The sequence below is a fragment of the Macrotis lagotis genome, chromosome 8 (assembly GCF_037893015.1).
Source record: "Macrotis lagotis isolate mMagLag1 chromosome 8, bilby.v1.9.chrom.fasta, whole genome shotgun sequence".
NCBI classification, from domain to species: domain Eukaryota; kingdom Metazoa; phylum Chordata; class Mammalia; order Peramelemorphia; family Peramelidae; genus Macrotis; species Macrotis lagotis.
The window spans coordinates 68,990,203-69,018,187 of NC_133665.1; the positions used below are offsets into that span (position 1 = coordinate 68,990,203).

Genomic DNA, 27,985 nt, shown 5'->3' on the forward strand with positions numbered 1-27,985 from the left:
TTGCCCAAGTTAAACTGAGACCTGGGAAAGATCAGTCTCCCACTACGTCCAAGGCATCTCCAGTCGTCCTGATCATAACTGACCACTGGACCCAGATGACTCTAGAAGGAGAAAATAAGGCTGGTGACTACCCAGCACCCCTCACGTAAAATCAGTTCACTTGCACGTCATGGCATCACATCCCTGATGTAGGGGGTCCTCTTCCAGAACAAAGGACAAAAACAACAACACTTCAAAAGATGCGTGCTTCTCAGCGAACTTTGGCTCAGTTCCTAATACTAGTTAGAATTTGATTTCCAGAGAAACAAAAGTGAAACTGGGAAAAATAGGATATTTATTTAGGGAATTACAAGAAACTAGAAAGAGATGAGATAATTTCCAGGGGAAGGGACGTAGTAGCTGAAAGACCTTTTGCTGAAAGTCATCTGGCTCCAGGAAGGAGGAACTTGGCAGAAATATGCTATTTCTGTGCCTGCTGGTGAGCAGCCACAGAATTGACTCTGAGCCAGTGAAAGCAAAGTTTACTGCTCTCCCGGATAGGAGGACCAGAATTGGAGTCAGACTATCTTTATCTGAATTCCCATCTTTGCTACTATTTGAGCTAACGCAGGTAAGTAGTTAAGCTTCTCTGGGTCTCAATTTTCTCATCAACAAAATGAAAAATTTAGACCATCTGATCTTTGAGGGTCCCTTTCAGTCTCTAACTTTATGATTCTTATGGAAAATAGTCCTCAGCTCAGAATGGGAGCAATGAGCCAATGGAAATGAACTTTAAGGTTGGTGAAGTCTTGGGGTTTCAGGAAACAAAAGATTTTGTCACACTTGCTTGCCTTTCTAACCTTTCTAACTAATAATTCTGCTGTTGAACTAGAGAATAGATAATGAAAGGACCATGAACTGGAAGACAGGTTCTTCTTTTAACAGTGTCATTTATTCTTTCTTTGCTTCATTTTCCCCAACTGGGAAAATAAGTGACCTCTGAGGTCATCTCCAAATCTAATCCTACTTGTGTTTCATAGGCTCTAGAGGTGGAAAGGACCTATACTCTAATTTTACATGTGGGGAAAATAAGGCTCCGAGGTGAAATGACATGTTCAATATTACCTAGGAAATATATATTGCAGAACAAAGATCCCATCCTCTGACTCCAAACACAGGATTGTTGAGTTGTTTTTTATTTTAATAACAGAATGCTGTCTCTGATCTTAGGTAAATTTGAGACCCAGAAGGGGTCTCAAATTCCTCCTCTGTGGAATGCAAGATTGGACTATCTGATCTCTTAGCTTTCTATTCACTTCTAGCATTCTATGGCATTCAGTGCATACGACCATACTAGAAAGAGATATGCTGGCATAAAAATAAAAAAGCTGTCACCATTCAGTAATATTTTTAGCAGTGCAGATAGGTGATGTCAAAAGAGAAACCAAAACTGAATCAGAACTAGAAGGAACCTTGAAGATCATCAATTCACCTAACACTCAGTCTTTTCTTTCTACTATGCCGCACTGTTTCCTTTTTATTTTTGAGGAAGGTTATAGACTCTATGACAAAAAAAAAAAGGGAAACAGAAATTCAATGTTTATTTTTATTTTTTGGTCATATTTAAAAGTAATTAAACCTTATTGTGGGCAGCTTAGTGGCACAGTGGATAGTAAGCAGGAAGACTTATCTTCCTGAATTCAAATCTGGCTTTAGACACTAACTCTGTGACCCTGGGCAAGTCACTTAACCCAGTATACCTCAGTTTCCTCATCTGAGCTAGAGAAAGAAATGGCAAGCCATTCCAGTATTTTTGCCAAGAAAATACCAAATAGGGTCATGAAGGAGAGACATGTTTGAAAAACGAATAAACAATAAGCACCTTTCTATAGAGCTTTAAGGCTTATAAATCACTCTTCACTTTAAGGCTTATAAAGCACTATTTTGGGAAGTAGTCCGTTTTAGAGATAAAAAAAAACCTGAAGTGAAGTGAATTGTTCTAAATCGCATAGTCAGATGAGTGTAGGATGTGAAATCTAGGTTTCTCTTGACTACAAGTCCAATACTCTATAACCTTCTAATAGGTCTCCTTGCTTCCATTCTGTCCCCTCAGTTCTAGACCTTTCACTACCCAGTGGTTAAAATATTCTCAAGGTACCATTCAAACCACGGCACTCCCCCAGGAAAAAACCTTTAGAACTTTATTCATGTCTTTAGGATAATTATTTATGTATTATTAACAATGTCTTTAGGATAAAATATAGACACATTGGTTCCACAGTCAGACATTTGGGACTCTCCACAGTTGGCTTCTCCAGTTTTTAGGTTTGTTTCAAATTATTCCCTTTCACACCTTGTATTCAAATTCCAGCTAAAGGCTCACCTTCTTCAAGGTTTTTCTCTGTCCGCTGTAATACTAGAGCCTTCTCTGTTGACTATCTCCAATGTATCCTGTATATCTCTTATCTATCCATAATTGTCTATACCCCTGAGTTCCTTGAGAGTGGAGATGGTTTTTGCCTTTTTCTTTGTATCCCAGAGCTTACCAAGCTGCCTGGCAAATAGTTGGTGCTTAATAAGCTTAATAAGTACTTGTTGATTGATTGGTTCAGACAAAATGAAATGCAAATTGTTCCTTATATTTAACATTTTTTTCTCCCTCCCTTGAGTATTCACAGCTCTTTTCCTTGCATAGAATGTTTTCTTTCCTCATCTAAATCTTTAAGAATCTTCATTTTCTTTCAATATTCATCTTGGTTCATCCCCCATAAAGTGAAAATTGATGTTTGAACCTCTCCTTCTTCAAATTACCTTAAATTTATTTTTGTAAATCATGTATTTCTCTAGGAAAATTTAAACTCTTCAAAGATGGATAATATTTTGTATTTTTCTTCATATCCCAGACATTGACCAGTGTAGAAGTTTATTAAATATTTATTAAATTGAATAATTGAATTTATTATATCCCTACCATTTGTAGAGCACTATGCCTTGCTAGGAGATAGCAAAATTTAGATAAAATATGGTACCTGCCTTCAAAAAGGTAATAGTTTAAAAGTCTTTCAAGGACTACATAAGTTTGAATTGACTGAATAATTATAAACATCAAATTTGCCTTTGAGAAGAGTTGAAAAAATGTACTTCCTTCCCATCTTGCAGAGATGGGGTCCAATGAATATAGAATAAGAATATCTAACACTTAAATAGCACATTATGGTTGGTAACGTGGCTTATGTATTTTATCCCATTTTATCCTCAGCAACCATAAATGCTATTTTTATCTTCATTTTACATATGAGAAAATAGATGCTACAAGAGGTCAATTGACTTACTGAGTGTCATAAGCTAGTAAATGTCTGAGATATATGTGAATACAGGTCTTCCTGAATCTGGTACTCTATCTACTGTGCTAAGTAGCTGCTTCTAATATTGTATATTAGAATATATATAATATCAGATATGGTAAATGTCAGAGCAGTTAGGTTGCGCAGTGGTTAGAGCACTACTAGCCCTGGAGTCAGGAGGACCTAAGTTCAAAACCAACCTCAGTTACTTAATACTTGCTTATCTGTATGCCCTCAGGCAAGTCACTTAACCCCCTTGCCTTGCAAAAATAAAATTAAAAAAAAGTTGGTAAATGTCTTAGTTTGAATTTTTTTTCTTTTTTTTCCTTCTAACTTGCTAGTAGAGGATAAGGAAAGGATATATTTGAAAATTAAGATGATGAAAGAAATATAATATGATCATAATTTAATATTATGATAAATTCTGTCAAAGGGATTATGATATGATTTCATGAAATTATGAATGAGGTAAAAGGGGAGAAACAGATTTCAGCTCAAGAATGAATTTTCTAACAATTTGAATTGTCCTGTGGTCTGCCTAGAGAGGTAATAGGTTCCTCATTTATGAAGATCTCATGCAAAGACTGTGTGGCCACTTGTCAATGCTATAGAGGAGAGTTTCTTTATTTTTTTATGTCCTCTCGTCCCCCTTTTCCCTGTCCGTGAAGCTTGGGGACACCTTCTTAGCATAATGTTTTAAAATGCATAAAATAAAATAGATAGGATTGCAAAATAAACAATTCTATTGAGATACAGTTATCAAACTATTTTTTTGAAAGTTTGGGCCCCAAGTTAAGGACCTCCAAATATAAAGGAAATCCTTTTTTCATCTTTGTAACCTCAGCACCTAGAATTTGTGCCCTTCAAATAGTGGACTTAATAAACATTTTTTGAATTGAAAATTCCTGATCAGGAACAGTGTCCCAGTTTAATTACAACTATAGATAAAACTACTGGGTGGAGATGCCAGTCACTGACCTAGGCTTAAGATTCTAAAAACCTTATCTCAAAAGATAGGGCAGGTAAGACAAGAAAGCTTCTCAATGGGAACTGATGATTTGGGGGTGGGAGGGGCAATCTAACTAAATTGTGTCAGCTACAAGAAGGTTTTACTACCAAGTGATGATTTTTTTTTATTCTACAGTGACTAGTGAAGACAGTTTACTAAAGAAAGGAGATGTGTTTTTTTTTCTTTAATCATCAGTGGAGGGTGTCCTCTCAGATGATACCTTTAAATATTAAAATTCTTGTCTTTTATGCTTTTTAAACACTTAGAAAGGAAGAACTGATTAGGATAGTAAATAATGATGTCTGAAATACACTGGATTTTTTTTAAAATGTCTTTAAACATAGATAAACCACAGTGTGATTTAAAGGACTGGGAAGGTAGCTGTCCTTGAGCCCAAAATACTTCCCCACAATGATTGAAATTATTCATTTCTTTTTTGTTGTTGCTGCTTGAAATTCAGTTAGTATTCAGCAGTAATCATGCCTCAGTTAAACCTGATTCCACACTCTGTACTATTAACTGGTTGAGGGAGAGAATTTAGGAAAGGGAGCAGGTGTGATAAATGTCTCATTTCCAAGATGTATAAGAAGCTTAAATTTATGTGAATTAGAGATATTCCTCAATTGATAGTTAAAGGATAGGAACGTGCACTTTTCAAAAGAAGAAATGAAAGCTATCAACAACCATATGAAAAAAATTCTCTAAACAAATAACAATTATAGAAATGCATATGAAAGCAATTCTGAGGTGCCATCTCACACCCTTTAGTTTGATTAAACTGAAAAAATAGGAAACTGACAAATCTTTGTTACTAGGATTTTTTCTTATTCATTTTTCAAAGAGGGGGAGAAAATAGACATTTGTTCATTGAAAAACTAATAGCTTGCTAAAAAAACTAATAGCTAGGACTTATATAATGGTTTTGAAAAGTAGATGGCATATGTCTTCTCACAACAACCTTGTGAGACAGGCATTACTATGATCCCCATTTTTCTTTTTTTTTTTTAAGATTTTATTTATTTTGAGTTTTACAATTTTCCCCCTAATTTTACTTCCCTTTCCCCACTCCCCTACAGAAGGCAATTTGCCAGTCTTTACATTGTTTCCATAGTATACATTGAACCAAACTGAATGTGATGAGAGAGAAATCACATCCTTAAGGAAGAAACATAAAGTAAAAGACATAGCAAGATCAGACAATAAGATGTCACTTTTTTCCTAAATTAAAGGTAATAGTCCTTGGTCTTTGTTCAAACTCCACAGTTCTTTCTCTGGCTACAGATGGTATTCTCCATTGCAGACAGTCCAAAATTGTCCCTGGTTGTTGCACTGATGGAATGAGCAAATCTATCAAGGTTGATCATCACTCTCATGTTGCTGTTAGGATGTACAATGTTTTTCTGGCTCTGCTCATCTCACTCAGCATCAGTTCATGCAAATCCCTCTAGGCTTCCCTGAATTCCCATCCCTCCTGGTTTCTAATTGAACAATAGTGTTCCATGACATACATATACCACAGTTTGCTAACTGACATTGAAGGGCATTTACTTGATTTCCAATTCTTTGCCACCACAAACAGGGCTGCTCTGAATACTTTTGTACAAGTGATGTTTCTACCCTTTTTCATCATCTCTTCAGGGTATAGGCCCAGCAGTAGTATTTCTGGATCAAAGGGTATGCACATTTTTGTTGCCCTTTGGGCATAGTTCCACACTGCTCTCCAGAAAGGTTGGAACAGTTCGCAGCTCCACCAACAATGTAATAGTGTCCCAGATTTCCCACAACCCTTCCAACAATGATCATTGTCCTTTCTGGTCATATTGACCAGTCTGAGAGGTGTGAGATGGTACCTCAGAGATGCTTTAATTTGCATTTCTCTAATAAGTAATGATGATCCCCATTTTCACAGGAGAAAACTGATACTAAGAAAGATTAAGTGATTTGCATAGTATCATACAGCTAAATAAATATCTGGGTCAGGATTTAAATTCAGGTCTTTTCAATTCCAAGGTCAGCATATGCACTGGGCCACCTAGCTGCCTCTATATAAGATAGATGGATGTATAGATAATTAGATAGCTAGATGATATGTAAATGCATACAAAGGAAGGGAAAAGGAAGACAAATTTTGTCTGACCTTTTATGTTTTCAAAATATACATACATAAATTACTTTTGCACCAATGAATTCATTGCTTTTTTTCCCCTTGACTTCTTTAGGATCACCAAGTTTTTTCATAATGTAATGTGTCTGCATGCAAGGTGGCACTGAACTTGGAATCATAAAGACTCATCTTCATGAGTTCAAATCCATTGTCAGGCTTTGTGACCCATTGGTCTCTTTAATCAAGTTACTCATCTGTAAAATGAACTGGAGAAGGAAATGACAAACCACTCTAGTATTTTTTGCCAAGAATCACAAAGAGTCATACATGACTAAAATGACTAATAATAATGTATCAATGAAAAGAATGAATAGTGAACAACAAATCTTTAGGCTTCCTTGTACCTTTCAAATTTCTGATAAAGGCCTTATCCTATTGATATATTTCAATTAGAAGAACCAACCAAGCAACAAGCATTTCTTAAGTACTTAGTTACTGAAAATAAAAATACAAATTAATCATCCACCTAGTTATGGCATTCCAGTTGGTGAAGCAATGTTCTTTTTGTTTGTTTCATAATTAGGTTGTTCCAGAAAGATGTGGATAGTACTTGTTTTTGTAGTCATGTTTTCCTGGCAATTGTTGACTGGTAAGTGACTAAATCTTTGCATTAAATACTGCCCTTAAGATGTCATACTTGGAACCTATATACAAGAATCATTGTTAAAATTCTGAAGATTTTTTCTGAAAAGTACATTCTCAAAAAGAATTTCATTGGTGTGAAAAATTAGAGATTGACCTTCAAAAATCATAGAATTTCAAGTAGGATGAGAACCCAGAGCTCATTTACTTATGCTGATTCAAGGGCTCTGAGAAAAGAACAGGTAAATACTTATTCTCAGCAAAAATGAAGGGATTTGATTATTTCAAAGGTCACTTCTTCCTTTTAAAAATATCCTTTGAGTTAGCTTAATGGCAGACTGAGTTTGAGATGAGAGGTATTAGAATTTAAATATGCAAATTGGTTGCATGCATAGAATCAGAGAACACCCTCTTCATTCATTCCAAGAACCAGATGAAGATGGTGGCTTCTAGGAAGTAAACAAGCTTGTAATAGAATGGAAAGTACCTTGGATTTGACATGAAAAAATCTGTTTTTATATCATTGACCTAGAAGGGATCCCAGATGCCAATTTATTATTTAGATATGGAAACTAAGGCCCAGAGAGACTTCATCTAATACCATTGCAATATGCACCCTCCTCCTGACTTTACTACTTGGCATGGTAATAATAATGCTGCATTTGGAGTCAAAGGACGGAAAGTTTCAATCTCAGTTCTGCCACATTCAACCTGTGTGGCCTTGGGCAAGCAATTTATCTAATCTGGGTTTTAGCTTCCTCATCTATAAAAAAGGGAGGGGGGTTTAGATGAGAGGGTCTCATAATCCCTTCTAGCTCTAAATCTATGATCTTTTAAGCACTAAATCATCATTTAATAAATGATGGCTTTTTATATTTACACAATGCTTGATAATCTTTTTGTGGGGGTGTTTTATGATTTTATTACTGTTGTATAGTAGAGGGCCTTGAAATATGGTAAAATTAACTGAATATGATACATTTAAAAAATTAGACTTTTAGAAATCATTTGGAGAGTTCTTTCCATTTCCCATACTTACTGATAGTATGATACTTTATAAATCACTTAATCTACCTAAGCTTCATCTCTTCATCTGTGTAAATCAGGGATTTTATGCATTTGCATAAGATTTTTTAAGAGTTGCTAAAATATCTCCTATTTCAATTTTGTTCCTACATATTCTTCCTGTTTGAAGGGCAATTACAATTTCACAAGATTTCCTTTCATACTTTCTGTTCTAGTCAAATTAACCTGGTAGCTATTCTGCTTATGTGACATTCTATTGCCTTCCTCCCTACTTTCACACACATATGAATGGTCCCCAATATATGGAATGCTCTTCTTCTTTGCCTCTACCTTATGGAATCCTTAGTTTCCTTCAAAGCTCAGGTGCCACCTCTTATATAAAATTTTCCAGGTGTTAGCACTCTTGTCCTCCTAAAATAACTTTGCACTTACTTATACTCTGTATAAATTGTATTTTTACTGTCTCTTTTCTCCTTACCAGAGAATGTAAGTTACTTGAAGTTATGAATGGTTTATTTTTGTTTTTGTATATAATGGGCACTTAATGTTTGTTGAATTGAATTAAAATTCTATAGAAGGGTGAGTTGTGAAATGTCAGTTAGGATTAATTACTCAAGTATATTATAAATACTATACATTTGCTGTATACTTTAAAAGAAATGTTTACCCTCTAAAGTCTGTGGTTTGCCTCTCCTCCCTCCAGCTTTTTATGTTTCTGTTCCCAAAGAGAAATATAAAGCACTTTATGGGAGCAATGTGACTATGGAATGCAATTTTCCAGTGGGAGAAAAATTCAACCTGAGTGCCCTGACAGTTTATTGGGACAAGGAAGAAGAGTTTCTTGTGAAATTTGTTCATGGTAAAGAAGTCCATAAAACCCCAAACAGCAATCCAAGATTAAGGCATTTGAATGACCAACTATTCAAGGGGAAATCTCTGCTTCATATCACCAATGTGAAAATAGAAGATGCTGGGGTTTACCGCTGCCTTATTGGCTATGGGGGAGCTGATTACAAGAGGATTTCTTTGTCCGTCAATGGTGAGAATGCTCCATAGCTAAAAGAAGAGGATGTGTGATTTTTTTCACCAAAAATAAACATAAAAACTCCACGATAATAGAGTTAGCTTCCACATTGAATTGTAATTGGGAAATGCATCTGGTACCTTTCAAGACAGCAGTTTCAGTAGAGTGATAGTGGGAAGGGAAACTAGATTGCCAAATACTGGGAAGTGAGTTATTGATAAAGTAGAGGCAATAAGTATAGGCTACTCTTACTAGAAGTTTAGCAGTAAAGAGGAGGAGAGGATTAATACTGTGTGTCTGGGTAGAAACTGGTGCAAGCAAAGGTTTTTGGGGGGATGGACGTGGAGGTGTGCTGGTAAATGTTTATGCAAGATATAGTTCTCTGTATATACAAGATATAGTTCAATTTTATTCTGCATCATTAACATTTTTCTCCATCACTTTCTAGGCAATCAAGAAACCAATAAATCAAATCAAGGCTTGATTTATAGCATTTCATAGCTTGAGCTGACCCCAGGATATCCCTGGATGAAGATTTGATAATTTTTATAAGCAGAGGGAATGGAGGAGGTACATCAGAGGGAAGGGATAACTAATAAAATAAGACCCACAAGGAAGCAGAATGGTATAGGATCAAAAAGTAACTTGAGGGGCAGCTAGGTGGCACAGTGGATAGAATACTGGTCCTGGAGTCAGGAGTACCTGAGTTCAAATCTGGCCTCAGACACTTAATAATTACCTAGCTGTGTGGCCTTGGGCAAACCACTTAACCCCATTGTCTTGCAAAAACTAAAAAAAAAAAGAAAGTAACTTGAAATAGAGGGAGGGAAATTGTACCTAGAATCAAGAAACCTGAGTTCAGGTATTAGTTCTGAAGTTTACTAGTCATGTGACTAGGCAAAACACTTAACTTTTTGCATTTCAGTTGTTTGATTCATCTGTGAAATGATTAATCTTTAAAGTTCCTTCTAGCTCTAGATTCTATGATCTTAGGACTTTATATTGAAACCAATCAGCATAATAAGGTGACTTTCTCCAATAGTCTTCAGCAACTAAGAAAGGAAGAGTAGATAAGGTGGGTAGTGGGGAAATTACCTAGAACTGAAAATTAATAGAATAAGAGCATCAAAAGGGCATAGAGTTGTGGGTTTGTAAAGTTCTTAGTATAATGTCTTGTAGGGGCTAAATAAATGCTTCTTTTCTTCCCTCCTCTCCTTCCCTCCCTTTATGCCTTCTTTTCTTTTACCAGAAAGTGAGCTTGGAGTACAAGAAGTACACTGATTCCTTCCCTTTTGACTTGTGGGATGAAGAGAATGAGAAAGTAGCCACCATTACAGAAGGTTTCTAAGAATGTCATGTCTTTAGAGCAGAGGTTCCTGACATTTTTTGTGACATGATCCTCATTGGGTAGAGTAAAGCTAGAATTTGAACTCGGGTTTTCTGATTTGTTCCTCTTAGGCAGGGTCTGTTTTATATTTTTCTTGTCTCTCTAGTTCCTAGCCTGGTACATAAAGTACAAATTCTCATTGATCAAGTGACTTTAAATTCATTGCTTTTTTTCACTACTCAATGCCTCCAATGTCAGTAATAGAAATCTACTTTCAGGCAGCTTTTCCCATTGTTGGACAATTCCAAATACTAGAAAGATATTTAGTTGAGCTAAAAATCTGATTTCTTTTTTTAGACCTACTTTCAAGAAACAATTACTCTTTCATGTGCTCAAACATTTGAACCGAACTGTCTTCTCTTTTCCCCCATTCATCAAGTTATATACAGCAACTTCTTTCTATCACTAATTTGAAAATATGTAATTCAAGAAAGAGGATAGTGCTAGGCCTGGAATCAGAAAGACTCATCTTTCTAAGTTCAAATATGGCCTCAGACACTTAACTAGTTCTGTAGCGTTGGATAAGTCATTTAATCATCTTTACCTCAGTTCATCATCTGAAAAATCAGTTGGAAAAGGAAATGGCAAAACCATTCTGTTATCTTTCCCCCCAAAAAACTCAAGTGGGGTCATGACGAGTCAAATATAACTGAAATATGACTAAATAACAACAAACAATTCAAAAATAGAGATATTTTTGAAATAAAAATATAATTGCCTTAAAGAAATTCCCCAATTCCTAAAACAAAATGATCCTAGAGTTAGTGGAAGTGAATTCTTTTCACATCATCATGAACCAGGTTATGTTCATGAATTGACACAACTGTCTGTTGAACAAATGACATCACTTGACCTCTGAAAGAGCAGTTTTATCACTGCTTATGAGGGACTTCTTTATGGTCATGCTATAATTCCTTCAAGAAATTTAAGAGGTGATGGATAACAGATGTACTAAAATTTCATTTCTAACTGTTGTAAAAAAAAGTTTTTAAGTGTAGGGTTTTATATTTAATCATATAAAATTCATTTTGTTATCATCAATTTCACCCTTACATGTGCCCAACACTGTATTAGGGGCCCCATAACTTCAGTTGTGAGAATAGATTCCCTTAAGATATTTACTATATGTATTTACATAAATACATAGACAATACAGTTAAAAGATAGGAAGAAGGGGAGATGACCAAGGGAGAATCCCAGGACCAGTTAAGAAAAGATCCTCATTGTCTGACAGGAAAAAATAAATGATATTTATCCAATATTTTAATAAATTACTTGCTCCACTACCTTTTTTGGTTGGTTCTTCCATAGGTTAGATAGCCCTATTCCCTCTTCTTCTTGATATAGGTTCTTGTCACTTTTGATCAACAGTGTGGGCATGGTGCCAAGACCACCAGACATGGGATCAGTTCCTTAGCATTGCCACTTATTATCTGTGTGACCTCAGGACAGTCACTTAAGTTCTTTAGGTTCCTGTTCCTACATCTGAAAGGGAGAATCTTGAACTATAGGACCTCTACAATTCTTCCAATTCTATATCTATGATCTTTTGATCTTGACTCTATGAGAGGAAGAAAAATAAGGTTAACACTTTCATAGTAACTTCATTTGCTTCTGCCATTATTTTTCCTTTTTCATGGGTGAAGGAAGGCAATTTTTCAATTTATTCACCTCTATTATTTTTGTGACAGAATTATTAGAATAATAGAATAGGGAAACATAGTAAAAGTAATTTACCTAGATTTTAGCTAAGCATTTGCAGTTTCTGTGGACAAGATGAAGAGATATAGGCCAGGCAAAGGTACTTATGAATTGGAAACTGAATAAATAATCAGACCAAAGAGTCATTTTGATTTTTTAATTTTTTGCGTTCTGCAGTTTATTTATTTTTATATTATTACCATAAGCTGGTTGTGAAAGTAAACATAAACCCTCCCCCCCCACCAAAAGATAGAGAAACGTCAAGAGAAATGAAGTGAGGAAAAGAGGAAAAAAGTATACTTCAGTTTGTGTTCAGATTCCATCAGCTCTGTCTTTGTGATGAGTTGCCTTCCTGATCATAAGTCCATCAGAGAAGTTGCTTCAATATTTTTCCCACAGTTGCTATTACTAGCTAATATTTCCTTTCCCTACATTCTATTCCTCCCCACTCCCATTTATTCTATTCTTTCTCCTTTCACCCTGTCCCTGCTCAGAAGCGGGAGAGGGTAATCAGATACAACACACTTCTCTTGTATCACCTACTCTCCCTCTCCCTTCCTCCCATCCCCTTTATCCCATCCCTTTCCTCTCATTTTTCTCTAGAGTAAGATAGATTTCTATACCCTGTTGAATGCGTATGGTATTTCTTCACTGAGTCATTTCTGATAAGAATGAAGGTTCACTCATTCCCCCTCGACTTCTTCACTTCCACTCCACTGCAAAAGTTTTTTTCTTGACTCTTTTATATGAAACATCTTAACCCATTCTTCCTCTCCTTTCCCTTTCTCCCAGTAGTTTCCTTTATCACCCATTGACTCCATCTTTACACCATACTATACTATTACATTCAACTCCCTCCTGTGCCTTGTCCATATATGCTCCTTCTACACTAAGGTCTACTAACTCTTTTTAAATTTTTATTTATTTAAGGCAATGGGATTAAGAGTGACTTGCCCAAGGTCACACAGCTAGACAATTATTAAGAGTCTGAGGTCACATTTGAACTCAGGTCTTCCTGATTCTAGGGCCAGTGATCTATCCACAGCACCACCTAGCTGCCCCATATATGTTCCTTCTATCTGCTCTTATAGATGAGAAAATTCATATGAGTTATCAGTGTCATCTTTCCATGCAGGAATACACACAGTTCAACATCATTAAGTTCCTCATATGGAGTGGCTAGGTAGCATAGTGAATAGAGCACCAGCCTTGGAGTCAGGAGTACCTGGGTTCAAATCCGGTCTCAGACACTTAATAATTACCTAGGTGTGTGGCCTTGGGCAAGCCACTTAACCCCATTGCCTTGAAAAATCTAAAAAAAAAAGTTCCTCATAATTAGTCTTTCTCAACAACCTTCTCTATGCTTCACCTGAATTCTGTACTTGGAGATCAAATTTTGTGTTAAGCTCTGGTTGTTTCAGTTGGAAAGTTTGAAAGTCCTATTTCATTGAAAATCCATCTTATCCCTGAAAGAAGATGTTTGGTTTTGCTGGGTAGTTGATTCTTGGTTGTAAACCAAGCTCTTTTGTCTTCCAAAATATCATATTCCAAGCTCTATGAGCCCTTAATGTAGATGCTGCCAGATCATAGGTAGTCCTGACTATAGAGCCAAGATAGTTGAATTGTTTGTTTCTGGCAGCTTCTTGTATTTTCTCTTTGACTTGGAAGTTTTGGAATTTGGCTATAATATTCCTGAGAGTTTTTCTTTGGGGATCTCTTTCAGGAAGTGATTGGTGGATTCCCCCAATTTCCTTTTTTTTCTTTTTTTTTCTTTTTTTAGGTTTTTGCAAGGCAAATGGGGTTAAGTGGCTTGTCCAAGGCCACACAGCTAGGTAATTATTAAGTGTCTGAGACCGGATTTGAACCCAGGTACTTCTGACTCCAAGGCTAGTGCTTTATCCACTACGCCACCTAGCCGCCCCAAGATTCCCCCAATTTCTATTTTACCTTCTGTTTCTAAGATCTCGGGGCAATTTTGCTGGATTATTTCTTGAAAGATGAAGCCTAGGCTCTTTTCTTGGACATAATTTTCAGTTAGCCCAATAATTTTTGAATTTAATTTTGAGGTCAGTTGTTTTTCCAATGAGATATTTCACATTTTCTTTTAATTTTTAATTTATTTTATTTTATTGTCTCTTAATTTTTTGCAAAATCATCCACTTCCTTTAGCTCCATCATACATTTGAAGGAATTATTTTCTTCAGAAGACATTTTGTCTCCTTTTTCAGCTAGCCAATTCTGCTTGTGTACGGCATTTTTCTTATTTGTCTTTTGGGTTGCTTTTTCCCAATTGACATAAACTGATTTTTAATATGTTATTTTCTTCAGTTTTTTTTGTATTTCTTTCACCAAGCTGCTGACTTGGTTTTCATTATTTATCTGTATCACTCTCATTTCTCTTTCCAATTTTCCATCTATCTCCCTTACTTGCTTTTCAAAGTCTTTTCTGAGTTTGTCCATAGCCTGAGCCCAATTTCTATTTCTCTTAGAGGCTTTGGATAGAGAAGCTTTGATTTTCTCATCTTTTGAGTGTGTATTTTGATCCTCCATGGACCACAGTAATTTTTTATGATCAGGTTCTTCTTTTTCTGCTGTTTACTCAGTTTCTCAGCCTCTGACTGATTTACCACAGTTCCAAGGCTTTGGGGGGGGGGGGGGTTGGGATACCCCACGGGAACCTTAATTCCTCCAAGATCTTATAAAAGCCTCTGGGCTCTCTGGCCTGTGCTCTGGTCTGTGTGTGACTACAAGTCCTCCCCTCTTCCCTAGAGCTGTGAGAAGGGTCCCTGCCCCTCTATGGTAGTAGGGGCACCAGACTGGAACCAGGATCTGAGTGTGGGGCAAACACCAGAGCCCTGCCCCAGGGAGAGCAGAGAGACCTCTCCACCCATTTACTATCTGTGAGTTGAGCACTCTGGAAGTGCAGGGTGGCTCCACAGGTTCCCACAGCAAAGCTGTTCTGAGGCCAGCACTGACCTGGACCCGCTCTGGTGCAGCAGAATTCTCTCACTGCCCTTTCAAGCCATCCCCATGATCTCTGGACCAAGAAGTCTGGAGCCCTCCCCCACAAACCCAATTGTTCTCAGGGACCCAGGTGCCCTGCGGGCTATTCCTGGAAGGCTGGAACTAGTTTTCCCTGTGGTGGTCTGACTGCACTGTGGTTCTTTTCAACCCCGCTCCCCATGAAACAGACCTTTCCTGCTGATCTTGTAAGTTGTCTTATACTGGGAAATTGTATTGCTCAGTCTTTCTGTGGGTTCTGCCCCTCTAAATTTTGGCCAGAGTCATAATTTGATAACTTTTAGAGTTCTGGGGGAATGAGTTTCTGGGAAATTCCTGCCCTCACGCCACCATCTTGACCCAAAGAGTAGTTTTTAATGACTTGATAACATCTTGAAGAGAGGTCTCTGGTGAAGTTGAACATTTGCTCCAATGATTGAATAAAGGTCACAATGGCCTGATCATCAAGTTGACAGATGATATAAAGTTAGGAAGAATAACTATCTCATTGGATGACTGAAGAAGGATCCAAAAATAATCTCAATGTGTTCAAAGTTGGGTTGAATCTAATAACAGGAAATTTAATCAGTATATATCTACACATATATTCAGTCTTCCATTTGAGTTCCAAAAATCAACTTCAAAAGAATGAAATGGGAGAATGGTCAATTAATAATAACTCATCTTGGGGCGGCTAGGTGGCATAGTGGATAAAGCACCGGCCCTGGAGTCAGGAGTACCTGGGTTCAAATCCAGTCTCAGACACTTAATAATTACCTAGCTGTGTGGCCTTGGGCAAGCCACTTAACCCCATTTGCCTTGCAAAAACCTAAAGAAAAAATAATAATTCATCTCAAAAAGAGCTGAGAGTTTTAGTGGTCTGCAAGGTCAAGAAGAGGTAAAAGCAGAATGGTAGCTAACAAAGTTAGGCCTCTTTAAGAAAAGCATAATAGTTTCTAGAATTGGTGTAGCACTCTCCCCCTGTCAGAACACATCTAAAATATTATGGTCTGAACAATAATGTCACATCTTATTATGAAGATTGATAAGTTGAAGTGTTCAGAGAATGGGAGTTGGAATGGGAAGAGGTGTCCAAATCATGTTATTTGAGGGATTGAAGGAATTGAGGATGTTTGACCTGGGAAAAAAACTTGAGATTGGAGCATAGTTTTCTTCAACTATTGAAAGGATTGTTCTTTTGTTTTGTATTGTTTCATTTTGATCTTTCTTTGATTTGCTAGCACCTAGTACACTATCTGGCAAGCAGTAATGGCCAGTAAGTAATCCACTAGGTAATAAATACTTATTAACTAACTGCAGAAAAAATAAGATTGTTTAGCTTGGTTCCAAAGGACAGAACTAGGAGTGTTGAAGTTTTGGAGGCAGACCCATTATATATATAATTATATATAAATATATATATTATATATAAACTTCTAGATAAGGAAACTTTTTTTTACACATGCAGGTAAAAATCTTTTCAGCAATTTATCATCTAAGAGAACTGCCTAGAGCACAAAGAACTGCAGAGCTTAGAATTACACAGCAGTGTCAGAGTCTGAACAACTTAAATCCATGGCCTCCTGTCACTGAGGATAGCTCTCTACTGTACAATTCAGTGCCTTTCAGTTGCTATAGATATATAAAAGTTGCTGCCTCAGGAGAAGACAGCTAGGTGAATTGAGTATAAATCCAACTCCAGAAATTTACTAACCCAATGACCCTGAGCAAGTTTTCCTTAGTTTCCTCATCTGTAAAATGAGTTGGAGAAGAGAATGGGAAGCCACTCCAGCATCTTTGCCAAGAAAATCCCAGATGGGGTTATTAAGAATTGGACATGACAAACAAATGAACTATAACAACACCAACAAAGCCTTGGGAGGAGCAAAAGGGCTTCCTTCAGTGGGCCTCTTCAAGAAAAGGCTAAATTACTACCTGTTGGCTAGATCATAAAGGATTCTCATTCAGGTAGGGGTTAGGCTAGATGCTTTCTGAGATCCTGTCTAATTAGTAATTGCGAGGGATTCATGAATCCATTTGCTCATCAAGAATTGCCATTTTGATCTTTATTCAATTCTGATAAAATAAAATACCTTCATTTGATTGCCTAAACAACTTTTTGAAATTCAAAAAAGGTCCTTTTACTTAAAAAGATTAGAAGCAAGTGAGGTCTAAGTAAAAAATCAAGATAATATTGTAGAATTCTTACTTTATCATGAGCTGAAAATTTAGTTCATATTGGCAGTGATGAAAATGGTATCACGATGGCTAGGAAAGATAAGGAACACAAATGGGGAAGATGGATAATTTTCAAAGAATTTCTTGGAATCATAGACTTTATTGCAAACTCCCTTGAGGATGTCATTCAATCTTTTCCCAATCGTTAATTATAACAACAACAATACCTGTTTATTGATTGATAAACCCTGCCTTTTACAACTATAACAAATAATCATCAATTTCTACTTGAAGATTTTCAGTTGTTGGAAGTCGTCTCCTGGCAAGCCTTCCCATTTCCATTTTGGAGGTCATTTCTAATTATTAAGACATTTTTTCCTTATTGAAAATATCTGCCTTTTTGCAAATTCCACCTTTTGGTATTATCTGTGATTTGGAGTCAAACTAAACAATCAGATCTTTTCCCTTTGACAACCCTTCACATATTTGAGGATGATTATCCTATTCTTCTTCATCCTTTCTTCTCCAGACTAAATATCCTTGGTTACTTCCACTACTCCTTCTTTGATGTGGTTGCAAATCCTTATCCTTTTTAGACCATGTCCCAACTTGTCAAATAATTTTTTTAAATAAAAAAAAAATTAGGGAATTTTTTTTAGGGAAATTCCAGTTAGGAATCTCCATCCACCAAAGCAGATAAGTATTTTGCAACTTGTTGACTTTGAGAATTGTCTAGGGAGTAGAAAAACAAAAGAATCATGCAGTTTTTAGTATATCGATAAACTTTGCCTTGTGGTCAGGAGCTTCACAAGAGAGACAGGCATGGATAGGTTATGATCTGCATCATTAGAGAGAAATGGTACATAGTAGGTTTCAGTTGCTATTCAGTTGCTAATAGGCAACATAATTGCCTATTAACTTAGCTTGACTTGCTTGAGATCACATCTCAGCTCCCAGTTTGCCAGTATCTCTTTTGAGTAATTACTACCAACCTATAAATGTTTGTATATACATTTAGGTATACCGGTCCATTAACTATGCATTTCAGCATGTATTAGCACATATATTGATTTCCTCCAGTATAATATATAAATTCCTTGAAAGCTGGGACTTTTTTTATTTTTGAAATCTAGTACCTGATACAAAATAGTAGTTTCTTCATAAAAACTTGCTGAATAAATGAATGAATAAAATCACGTTCATCATTTAAAATAATTAATATTTCTATGTTATACTACAGATTTGAACTGAATTTATAGTCTACTAGAGACTGAAGATCTTAATTTTTAATATGAAGCACTTTCTAGTCCCATCATCTCCAACCTATATTAATATAGGCTTTGGTTTTTTTGTTTGTTTTAAACCAAGAGAAGTATAAGATAAATCTGCCATATTGTTATGGGGTTGTGCCAGGTTAAGAAATTAGAACTTTGGGGCGGCTAGGTGGATAAAGCACTGGCCTTGGAGTCAGGGGTACCTGGGTTCAAATCCGGTCTCAGACACTTAATAATTACCTAGCTGTGTGGCCTTGGGCAAGCCACTTAACCCCATTTGCCTTGCAAAAACCTTAAAAAAAAAGAAATGAGAACTTTGTGGAAAGTAATAATAGTTGATATTTATGTAGCACTATGTCCCAGACACTTTGATAAGAGCTTTATAATTTTTACCTCATTTGATCTTTACAACCACCCTAGGAGGGAAGTGAGCATATTATTATGCTCATTTTACAGGTGGGAAGCAACAAGGGTTTGTTTTGAGCAGAAAAGTGTCAGGATGAGATGACCATGCATCTAGTGTGCTAAATTGGAAGGCTCTGTGTTCTTTTAAGCTTTATGATTTAGTTTTACTACTCAAGGAAGTGGAGTCATAGCCATTATGCAAATAATCTTATGGTAATACAGTCACCATTCCCATCACTACAAATACCTGGTGACATACCTATTCATAAGGGGAAGTTTGAATTACCACGGAATTTTAAAAGTAGCTATCTTGAAAGTGATAATGAAACTGGCCATAATCTAGTTCTGTATTAACACAATTGTGGTAATTTCTTTGGTTGCTGCCTCCAAGTTCCCCTTACCTGCTTCCTGTACTTGATATTGAGGGTAATAGAAAGGGATGAAATTAGGAGAGCTGAGTTTAAATATCAGCCAATACTCACTAGCTGTTTAACCATGAACACCTCATGACCTGAGAAGATCTAGGACCCTTTTCAAGTGCTAAATCCTATGCTTCTCTGAGATTTTAAAGTAAGACTGGGTGCCTTTGGAATGTATCCAAAGTTGCTTCTTAATCAGAGACCTTGGAGAAGCTTTTCTTTGTATTCATAAACACTGAAGTACTCTGTTTGACTATTAATATCTGAGCTATCTATACCACAGGGTTGTGATGAACTAAATGCTTTACAAACCCTGAAGTGACATATAAAAGCAAGTTATTTACACAAAACCAAGGGCATAATTATTCCTAATAAATGGATTCCTTGCAATTTATAAAAAAAATGATGAACAAATCAAGAAATATTTTAAGATGCCAGGTGAGGTGTATGTGCCTTCAAATAGCTAATTATTTCTTTATTATCCTGAATAAGGAAGCTTATCCTGAATAATTTAACAAAGTAGATTATCACTTGATTCTCAAAGAAGTATTCCTTCCTGAGAGTTAGGCTTCATAAAAAAAAATGAAGCTTATTTTCATAGTATTTAGAGCTGGGTGTGATTTTATAGATTGCTTTGTTCAAATCCACATTTTATAGCAGAGAAAACTGAGGTCTAAAGACAGGAAGTGACTGACCTGAGGTTACCCAAATTACTTGTAAATACCACAGCTGAGACTAATCAACTTGGGTTATGATGATGTGTGACTGTGAAGATGCTTTTCAGGGCAGGGGCTGTGAATGGCTATGAAGTCACTCCCCATCTTTGAAATGGGATAGACCTGAGAAGATCTAGGACCCTTTTCAAGTGCTAAATCCTATGCTTCTCTGAGATTTTAACCTAAGACTAGGTGCCTTTGGAATGTATCCAAAGTTGCTTCTTAATCAGAGACCTTGGAGAAGCTTTTCTTTGCATTCATAAATCAATATTATTACTACATTGCTATGCACACAGTATGCACTTACAAAACATTTACATTTCTGTGGATCACAGAATAACAGGAATATGAGAGTAGGAAAGGACCTTAGTGTCCATATTGTCCAAACCAGATGTATAAAGTGGCCGTTCAATTTTTGTTAATGTTTTGTGTCCATTTTGTGTCTACTAATACAGTTCACACAAACTTTCCAGAATTTCCAGAATGACCATTCTTAGCTCTATTAGGAGGACATTAGCATGTCTGTCTTTCCACCAACCTGGCTAAGTGATGCACTGACTTGGAATCAGGAAGACATGGATTCAAATTCTATCTCAGGCATTTATCAGCTCTGTAACTCATGGCTAATCACTTGACTTTTGTCAGCTTCAGTTTCCTCATCTGTAAAATGGGAATAATAATAACACCTATCTCATAGGTTCTTGAAGACCATATAAGAAGATATATGTAAACTGCTTTGCAAACTAAAATGATATAAAAATGCTAATTGTCATTATTCCACTTTTGGCTATCTCTAAGTGTTAGGAAATCTTTCAAGTCTAAATTTGGAATCTGCCTGAGGTCTCGGCATCTAAAAATTATGACACTCCTTCCTTTAGGAATATAATCATTTTATTAACTTACTAAAAATTACTAGTCATCAATCCTGATCTCATAAGTGTATTCTCTTCAGTGATAGAGTGTAGCCCATAGATGTTTGCATATCTCATATGATTCAAGACAAGGACCTTCCAGATTTTCATCTTAGGGGTGAATTGGGGGGTGGAATTATGAGGATACCAGTGGAGTATAGATAGAGTCTGACCATTTGGTTTAGCCCTTATTCTTGTTTTATGACTCCATGGAGCATGTCTATTATCTACCCGGCACTGTGATAGGCACTCTGACTACAAAGATAAAAATAAAAAAGTGGCTGCCTTCAAAGATTTTATATTTTATTGAATGAAAATGTCTAATCTTTTTTTTTTTTTTACTTTTTCATTCCTTAGCTCTGTACAGCCAGATAAATCAATGGATCAAAGTGGATCCGGTCACCTCTGAACATGAACTCACATGTCAGTCAGAAGGTTATCCTAAAGCAAAGATCTTCTGGAAAAGTAGGGATCAGGATCTAAGTAGCAAAGCTACTGTGACATATTCAATTGGACAGGAAAAGTTATTCAACATGACAAGCACTCTCAGGATCAACACAACAGCCAATGAAGTTTTCCAGTGCCTGTTTCAGGAAAACCACACTGGGAAAAATACAACAGCTGAGATTGTCATCCCAGGTATGCTTCATTATTCATCTGACCATCACTCAAGATTGACGATCACCTTTTGTTGCAATGGGCAGGGCAAAGGTCTCTACAGTAGACAACTCTCTATAAATCATGGAAGTCAATTAGCTAATCAATTATCAAACATTTATTAAGTACCTACTATATGTTAGAAAGTATTCTAGGTGCTAGAATTCAGAGATAAAAGCAAAACAGTCACTGTCCTCGGGATGTTAAAGTTTAGCTATGGTAAATAACACATACCTATGGGACATCTTTAGCATGTATCATAGTTTTCCAAGGAATGTTAACACCATCCTTTTCAAAATCCTGAGCAACTTCCTTTGTACTATGGGATAAAATAAAATCTTCTTAGATATTTAATGAGCTCCATGTATGACTTCAATAATAACTTTCAATCTTTATTTCTCATTATTTTCTTTCAAGCACTTTACCTCCCATTTCCTAGTAACTTTGTAGCTCCCTTATATCCTTTTTTTAAGTTTTTTTTTTTGCAAGGCAATGGGGTTAAGTGACTTGTCCAATTAAAATGCTAATTCCATTAGGACAGAGGATGTCTGATTGTTTATTTTTGTGTCCCCAGAGCCTTATATACAATAGGCATTTTGTTGTGGCTTGCTTCACCTTGGGGCCCACAGTCACCACCTCCCTGCCGGAGGGGAGCTGAGAATTAAGAGTCAAGCCACCACTGCCTTATGCCTCCAGCTCAATTTTATTACTGCTTAGCTATTACATATATACTGGTAGATCTTCCTGGGTAGAACAAAGAATAATTGAGGGAATTGGGGGGGTGGTACACAAGCGGGGTGTAGGTACAGCATCTTGCATTACAGGATAAGGAGGTATGTTAGGGAGGAGGTGATAAAACACAGCTGTGTCCTGTGCCCTTGGTCTGTGGGGCAGAATGTCCAGCTCCCATGGACTCTGGCGCACCTTATCTCTAAGGGCAGCTAGCCAGCTCCTGAGACTGTCCAGGTGGTGGTCCATTAGAAATAGCCTGTGTTCCCACAGCATTTAATTAATTTTCTGGGACTGAATAAAAGACCATATGAAGGTAATTTTACAAAACTACTTTCCCTGACTACAGAATATAAAGATAATTCTTGAACAATAATTATTTTCATGATCCTTTCAGAATTGTATTCATTTCTAGTCGCTACATTTTAAGAAAGACATTGCTACTTGGAATGTTCAGATGATGTTCTCTGAGTTCATAACAAATGAGGATATGTTGTCAGAACTGGGGATATTTAACTTGCACCTGAGACTTGACAAGAGGGAAGGGGATGAAAGGTTATTATATTCAAGAAGTATTGGAATTGTTTTTTCTTGGTCCTTGAGGACAGAACTAAAAGCAGTAAAATTTGCAAAGAGGATCATTTCTATGTTGTGGAAGGAAAAACTCCTAACAATTAGAGACATCCAAAAGCACCTTCCAGAGGTGTTGATTCACATTCCCTGAAAGCTTCAGGTAAAACCTTGTTCTGATGCAGATTGGACTCAGTTGCCTCTGAGATCCTTTCCAAGTCTGGGATGCTATGATAACTCTAATCTTACTGGGCTTGTTTTTCATTGATTTTCAGGGAAAATTGAATCATCCAAGATAGGCCTGAGAACTTACTTTGGGACCCTAGGAGCTATCATTTTCCTTGGATTGATTCTGATGTTTCTCTGCATTAGAAAAAAGAATGGTAATATATTTTTTTAATTTTCCTTATTCCCCTCCCTTTTTTTAGTTTGTCTTTGTGGGGTTCAGTGTCTTCTCCTTCTCACTCTAATTTTGCCAAGTTTTGTTCATTTCATTTTTCAAGAGTCACTCCATTGGAGAGTGAGGAGTTATTGAATGCCAGCTTGTGTAACATATGATGAAAATGAACAGACATATACCCAATCCCTGCCTTCTGGCAGCTTACAATTCAAGATAATATGGCATATTTGTTAGACACAAGATCAAATCTTTGTGTAGGTAGAACAGGTATGATTTTTAGAAATAAAATGCATTCAGTATTTCATAGGTTACAGGAGATGAAGAGACCCTTTTTTTTTTTTTTTTTGCAAGGTAAATGGGGTTAAGTGGTTTGCCCAAGGCCACACAGCTAGGTAATTATTAAGTGTCTGAGATGGGATTTGAACCCAGGTACTCCTGACTCCAGGGCTGGTGCTTTATCCACTGTGCCACCTAGCCGCCCCAAGACCCTTAATTATAAATGAGTCTAAACTTTATTTCACACAGAGATAAACTAGATAAGGTAATAAGTAACAATGGAGAAATGTGAGCCCAGGACCAATGACTCTAAAGCCAACATTCCTTTCAGCACTTAACATTCCCAGGACACTATTATTCTTACCAAACTGCTTTGTTCCTTGGTTGGAATTCTTCTCATCAACCTTACTAATAGAGGAAAGAGGAATGAGTCATCTATCTTCAGATGATCTTAGATTAAATGTATCTATCTTACTTGGAGTCCTTTGTCCATTATTGTATTGACTACTAGATAAAGATTATTAGCTAGTTGATGGGTCCTGAAGAGATATTAAACAGGTAAATTTTAATGATGAGAGAAACAGACTTTGAATAGAGCAGCATGAGTGTGTTTAACTTTTCTGAGGTGTCCACAGGATTTAAATCTGAAAGAGACCCTAGAAGTAATCTAATCCAATCTCTTCATTTTTTTTTTCAATCTCTTCATTTGTTGAAGAGACAATTGAGATCAGCAGAGACTGAGAAGGGGCGGCTAGGTGTCAGTGGATAAAGCACCAGCCCTGGAGTCAGGAGTACCTGGGTTCAAATCCCATCTCAGACATTTAATAATTACCTATCTGTGTGGCCTTGGGCAAGCCACTTAACCCCATTTGCCTTGCAAAAACCTTAAAAAAAAGAGACTGGGACTTGACCAAGGTCACCTTGGAAGTAAAAAAGCAGAGAGAAGACTTGAACTCATACTATCTGTCTCCAAATCTAGTATTCTATGCTAGATAAGACTAAAGTTTGAGACTGAATAAAAGGCAGGCTTGTAGTGGTGGGTCTCTAGAGGATCTGAGAAAAGGAACCAGGAGAGACAAACTTTGCCAGCTTCTCAGTTTTGCCCAGGGTTAACCTAGATCATACAAAATTTATTTGCCAGTTCATAATATTGAACAAATGGGAGATTCAAAATGCTAATTGATTTCTAGTTCTATATTTTGCTTATACAATCCATCCTCATGCTGAGTTTTTGGAACAATGTAGAGTGATCTAACTTCACAATTAATAAAATTATTGATTTTCTGGAGAAGATAACAGATAGTTTTAAGTTTTATTTACCTCAATATTCAGTTTAATTCTTCCTAATTTCCATAATTTAAACTCAATAAATGAATAGAGGTAAAAGCTATAGACCAGATTTTTTTCCAACACTCTGAAAATTGAGGTACTCTACAAGGCAGTGTGCTTATAAAATAATCATGACACAAATATAGGGAAGTAGAAAGCAAGAGAAAAGTTTGGTGGTTTTGTGAGAAATTCCCCTACCTTCCCTTTTGGCTCTCTGGGCAATATGGCAGAAGAGAAGGAGAAGGAAAATCAAATATTTTCAAACTGGGTCTTATCAGATTTCCCATCAGATTACTTCACAAAGGGAAATGTGAAAAGACCTAGAAGATGTTGTAACTGATTAGATTTACATATAGGTTTTGTTAGAAATATGCATAATTAGAGCCAGGACTTGTGGAGTTTTTAATTTGTAAAGTACTTTTGGGAAGGATATAAGTGTATTATCCATTATTCCAGAACATGATACTGGGTGAAAAAAAATTATAAGCTTAAAGATGCCCCTTAAGAAAATCCAGGGCATTTGCTCAAGGTAACAAATATACACAACACCCAAGTAACCTATGAAAACTTGGAAAGAGGCCATCTTCAGGAACACATCCTCCTCCCCTCCCATAGTTCCTTCCCAAACTTACCTTGGGGACACACAATTTAAACCCAGGCTACTGCCTGAGATTTTTAGTTGTACTGTATCAGAGGAGAAAAATAACTAAAATGTTAATCTTTTTTAAAGTGAGAATGACAGACATAGAGAAAAATTATGCTTCCAGACAACAACTTTCCAGATAGCCAACTTCAATATGTAAGTATAACTCAAATATCAGTGGATTGGGGGAAGAATACTGCCCCCCCAAATGTAAAATCTAGATGATTAATAATTATAAATGATGATGATGATGATGATGATGATAGCATCAATAGTAATAATAAAAATGGAAATTTCTGTGAACCAAGATTTTTCCTTTGTGTATTTGGTTGGGAGTAGTTAGGGAGTAAAAAAGGATTTCTAAATTTCAATAAACTATTGGAGAATATATACATCATTAAAGCTTAGTGACCCTTAAGGTACTACCTCTTTCTGCCTCTTATACAGTATGAGAAATAAAAAATGGTTCTTTAGTTGGGGGATAGTAAAAAAGGGCTATTGAAGATGGGTTTCTCATTATTGAATCTTTGTTGTTCTAGAGACTGTTCTGTTTTAAAAGTCTGCTACTGAAATCTTGCCTCAGTATAGTTTGAGTTATGAGTTGAAAGATATTTCTTTTTCCTCTGGAATTTATCCATTTGTAAAGAGAGGGGGAAAGAACTCATTTGAACAAACCAAGAAAAAAAAATGTGGCTATAGATAAAGAACTGATGATGATGTTTGTTCTTCATCCTCTAAGACTATGACATCAGGGAACGCTAACAATTTCATTACAGACACCTTCCAAGTAAAATTGACAGAAACCTTATTGTATTTAGCCAACATATTGGATGATCAAGTGAGATGGGGGGGAAATGCTGAATGGAACTGTATTCTTGAGCCCTGCATTTCAATCCTGCCTCTTAAAAGTTTTGTGAAATGGAAAGACAGGGTATTTCTATAAGTCTCAGTTTCCTGATCTATAAAAATGATGATATTACTTGCCCTAACTTGTGGGGGGAAATGTATTTTGCTATCCTTAAAGTACTATAGAAATGTGAATTATTATTCTAATTTTTTATAAATTTAAGATTAAGAAAGAAATTCATATATACTCCTGATCCCAATCCTTTTTGTTTGTTCCTCTACAGATACAAATACCAAGAAGCATGAACTCAGCATTTTGGCCTCTGATTTAAGCTTCTGAGGTTCTCAAATCCAGCCCCTTTGGAATTCCTTCAGAGTTTTAACAGTGTCATAGAAATGTGCTGTAAACAACCTCAGCTCCTGGGGAAGAAAACAAAGGGAGAAAATGGAGTGAGAGGGGAAAAAGAGAAGGAAGACATCAAGAATGAAAGGGAAAGAATTCTTACAGGCTTCAGAGGATAGTTGAATAGATTTTGAGACAGTATTCAAGAAATATTTCCAGTTTACTTTGAGGAAAACAGACTGAATGGCAAATTGGCATGATGATTCTTCCAGTCTTTCATCTACACAAATCTGTTATTTGTTCTTCAGAAAGAATTGAGAGAGACTCTGATTTTGAAGTTGTTCATTGCTCCATATTGATCCTTCTACTACCTGTTGCACTTAGCCTCTAGCACCTATGAATCAAAGCTCAAGCTCATTTATTATAAGATTTTCCTTTTTGATGAACAATGATTATCAAAGAATCATTTTCCATCAACAAGAAGAGTCTTAGGCAAATGGAATTGGCTCCTGGGTTATACACAGTGAGGAATGTCTTTCTGCTTTGTCTTTAACTCTGGGAAACCTGGTTATATGGTCTTATTTAAGTAGAAAATGTCACTGTGTATTTAAATTTAGGGGAGTCTTCTTGTCATTTGAATGTTATGTTCAATACTTTCACCCTAAGAATGATTGAGTGAGGTGGTTGGTTTTTTCCCCCTTGTTTAAACTTGCTATTTAAATGGAGATTTGCCTCTAAAAAGGAAGTATCATTTTAGGATGTTGGTGAAAATGGGAAGGATGTGGGGAAATTTGTAGGTTTAGAATATGATTTTTTATAACATTTTGGACTTATTAGTTTCACTCTTCCTCTTAGGATCTTGAACTCTCTTTAAAACTTAGCTCAAGAGCGCTATATATATATATATATATATATATATATATATATATACACACACACACACACACACATACTTATATATGTATATGTATGAGTGAGTGTGTGTTGTGTGAGAGAGAGAGAGAGAGGAGAGAGAGAGAGACATAGAGAGAGGAGAGAGAGAGACAGAAGAGAGAGGGAGAGAGAGAGAGAGG

At 36.3% G+C, this 27,985-nt stretch overlaps 1 protein-coding gene across 1 annotated transcript; it reads left to right on the plus strand.

Annotated features, from left to right (window-relative positions):
• CD274 (CD274 molecule) lies at positions 1–27,983 on the plus strand. Its single transcript, XM_074197474.1, has 7 exons — positions 1–610; positions 7,020–7,085; positions 8,808–9,143; positions 21,477–21,758; positions 23,351–23,458; positions 25,811–25,879; positions 26,854–27,983. The coding sequence occupies exons 2-6, from the start codon at positions 7,034–7,036 to the stop codon at positions 25,864–25,866; spliced, it is 834 nt and encodes a 277-aa protein (XP_074053575.1). The 5' UTR covers positions 1–610; positions 7,020–7,033; the 3' UTR covers positions 25,867–25,879; positions 26,854–27,983.
• The last annotated feature ends 2 nt before the right edge of the window (positions 27,984–27,985 follow it).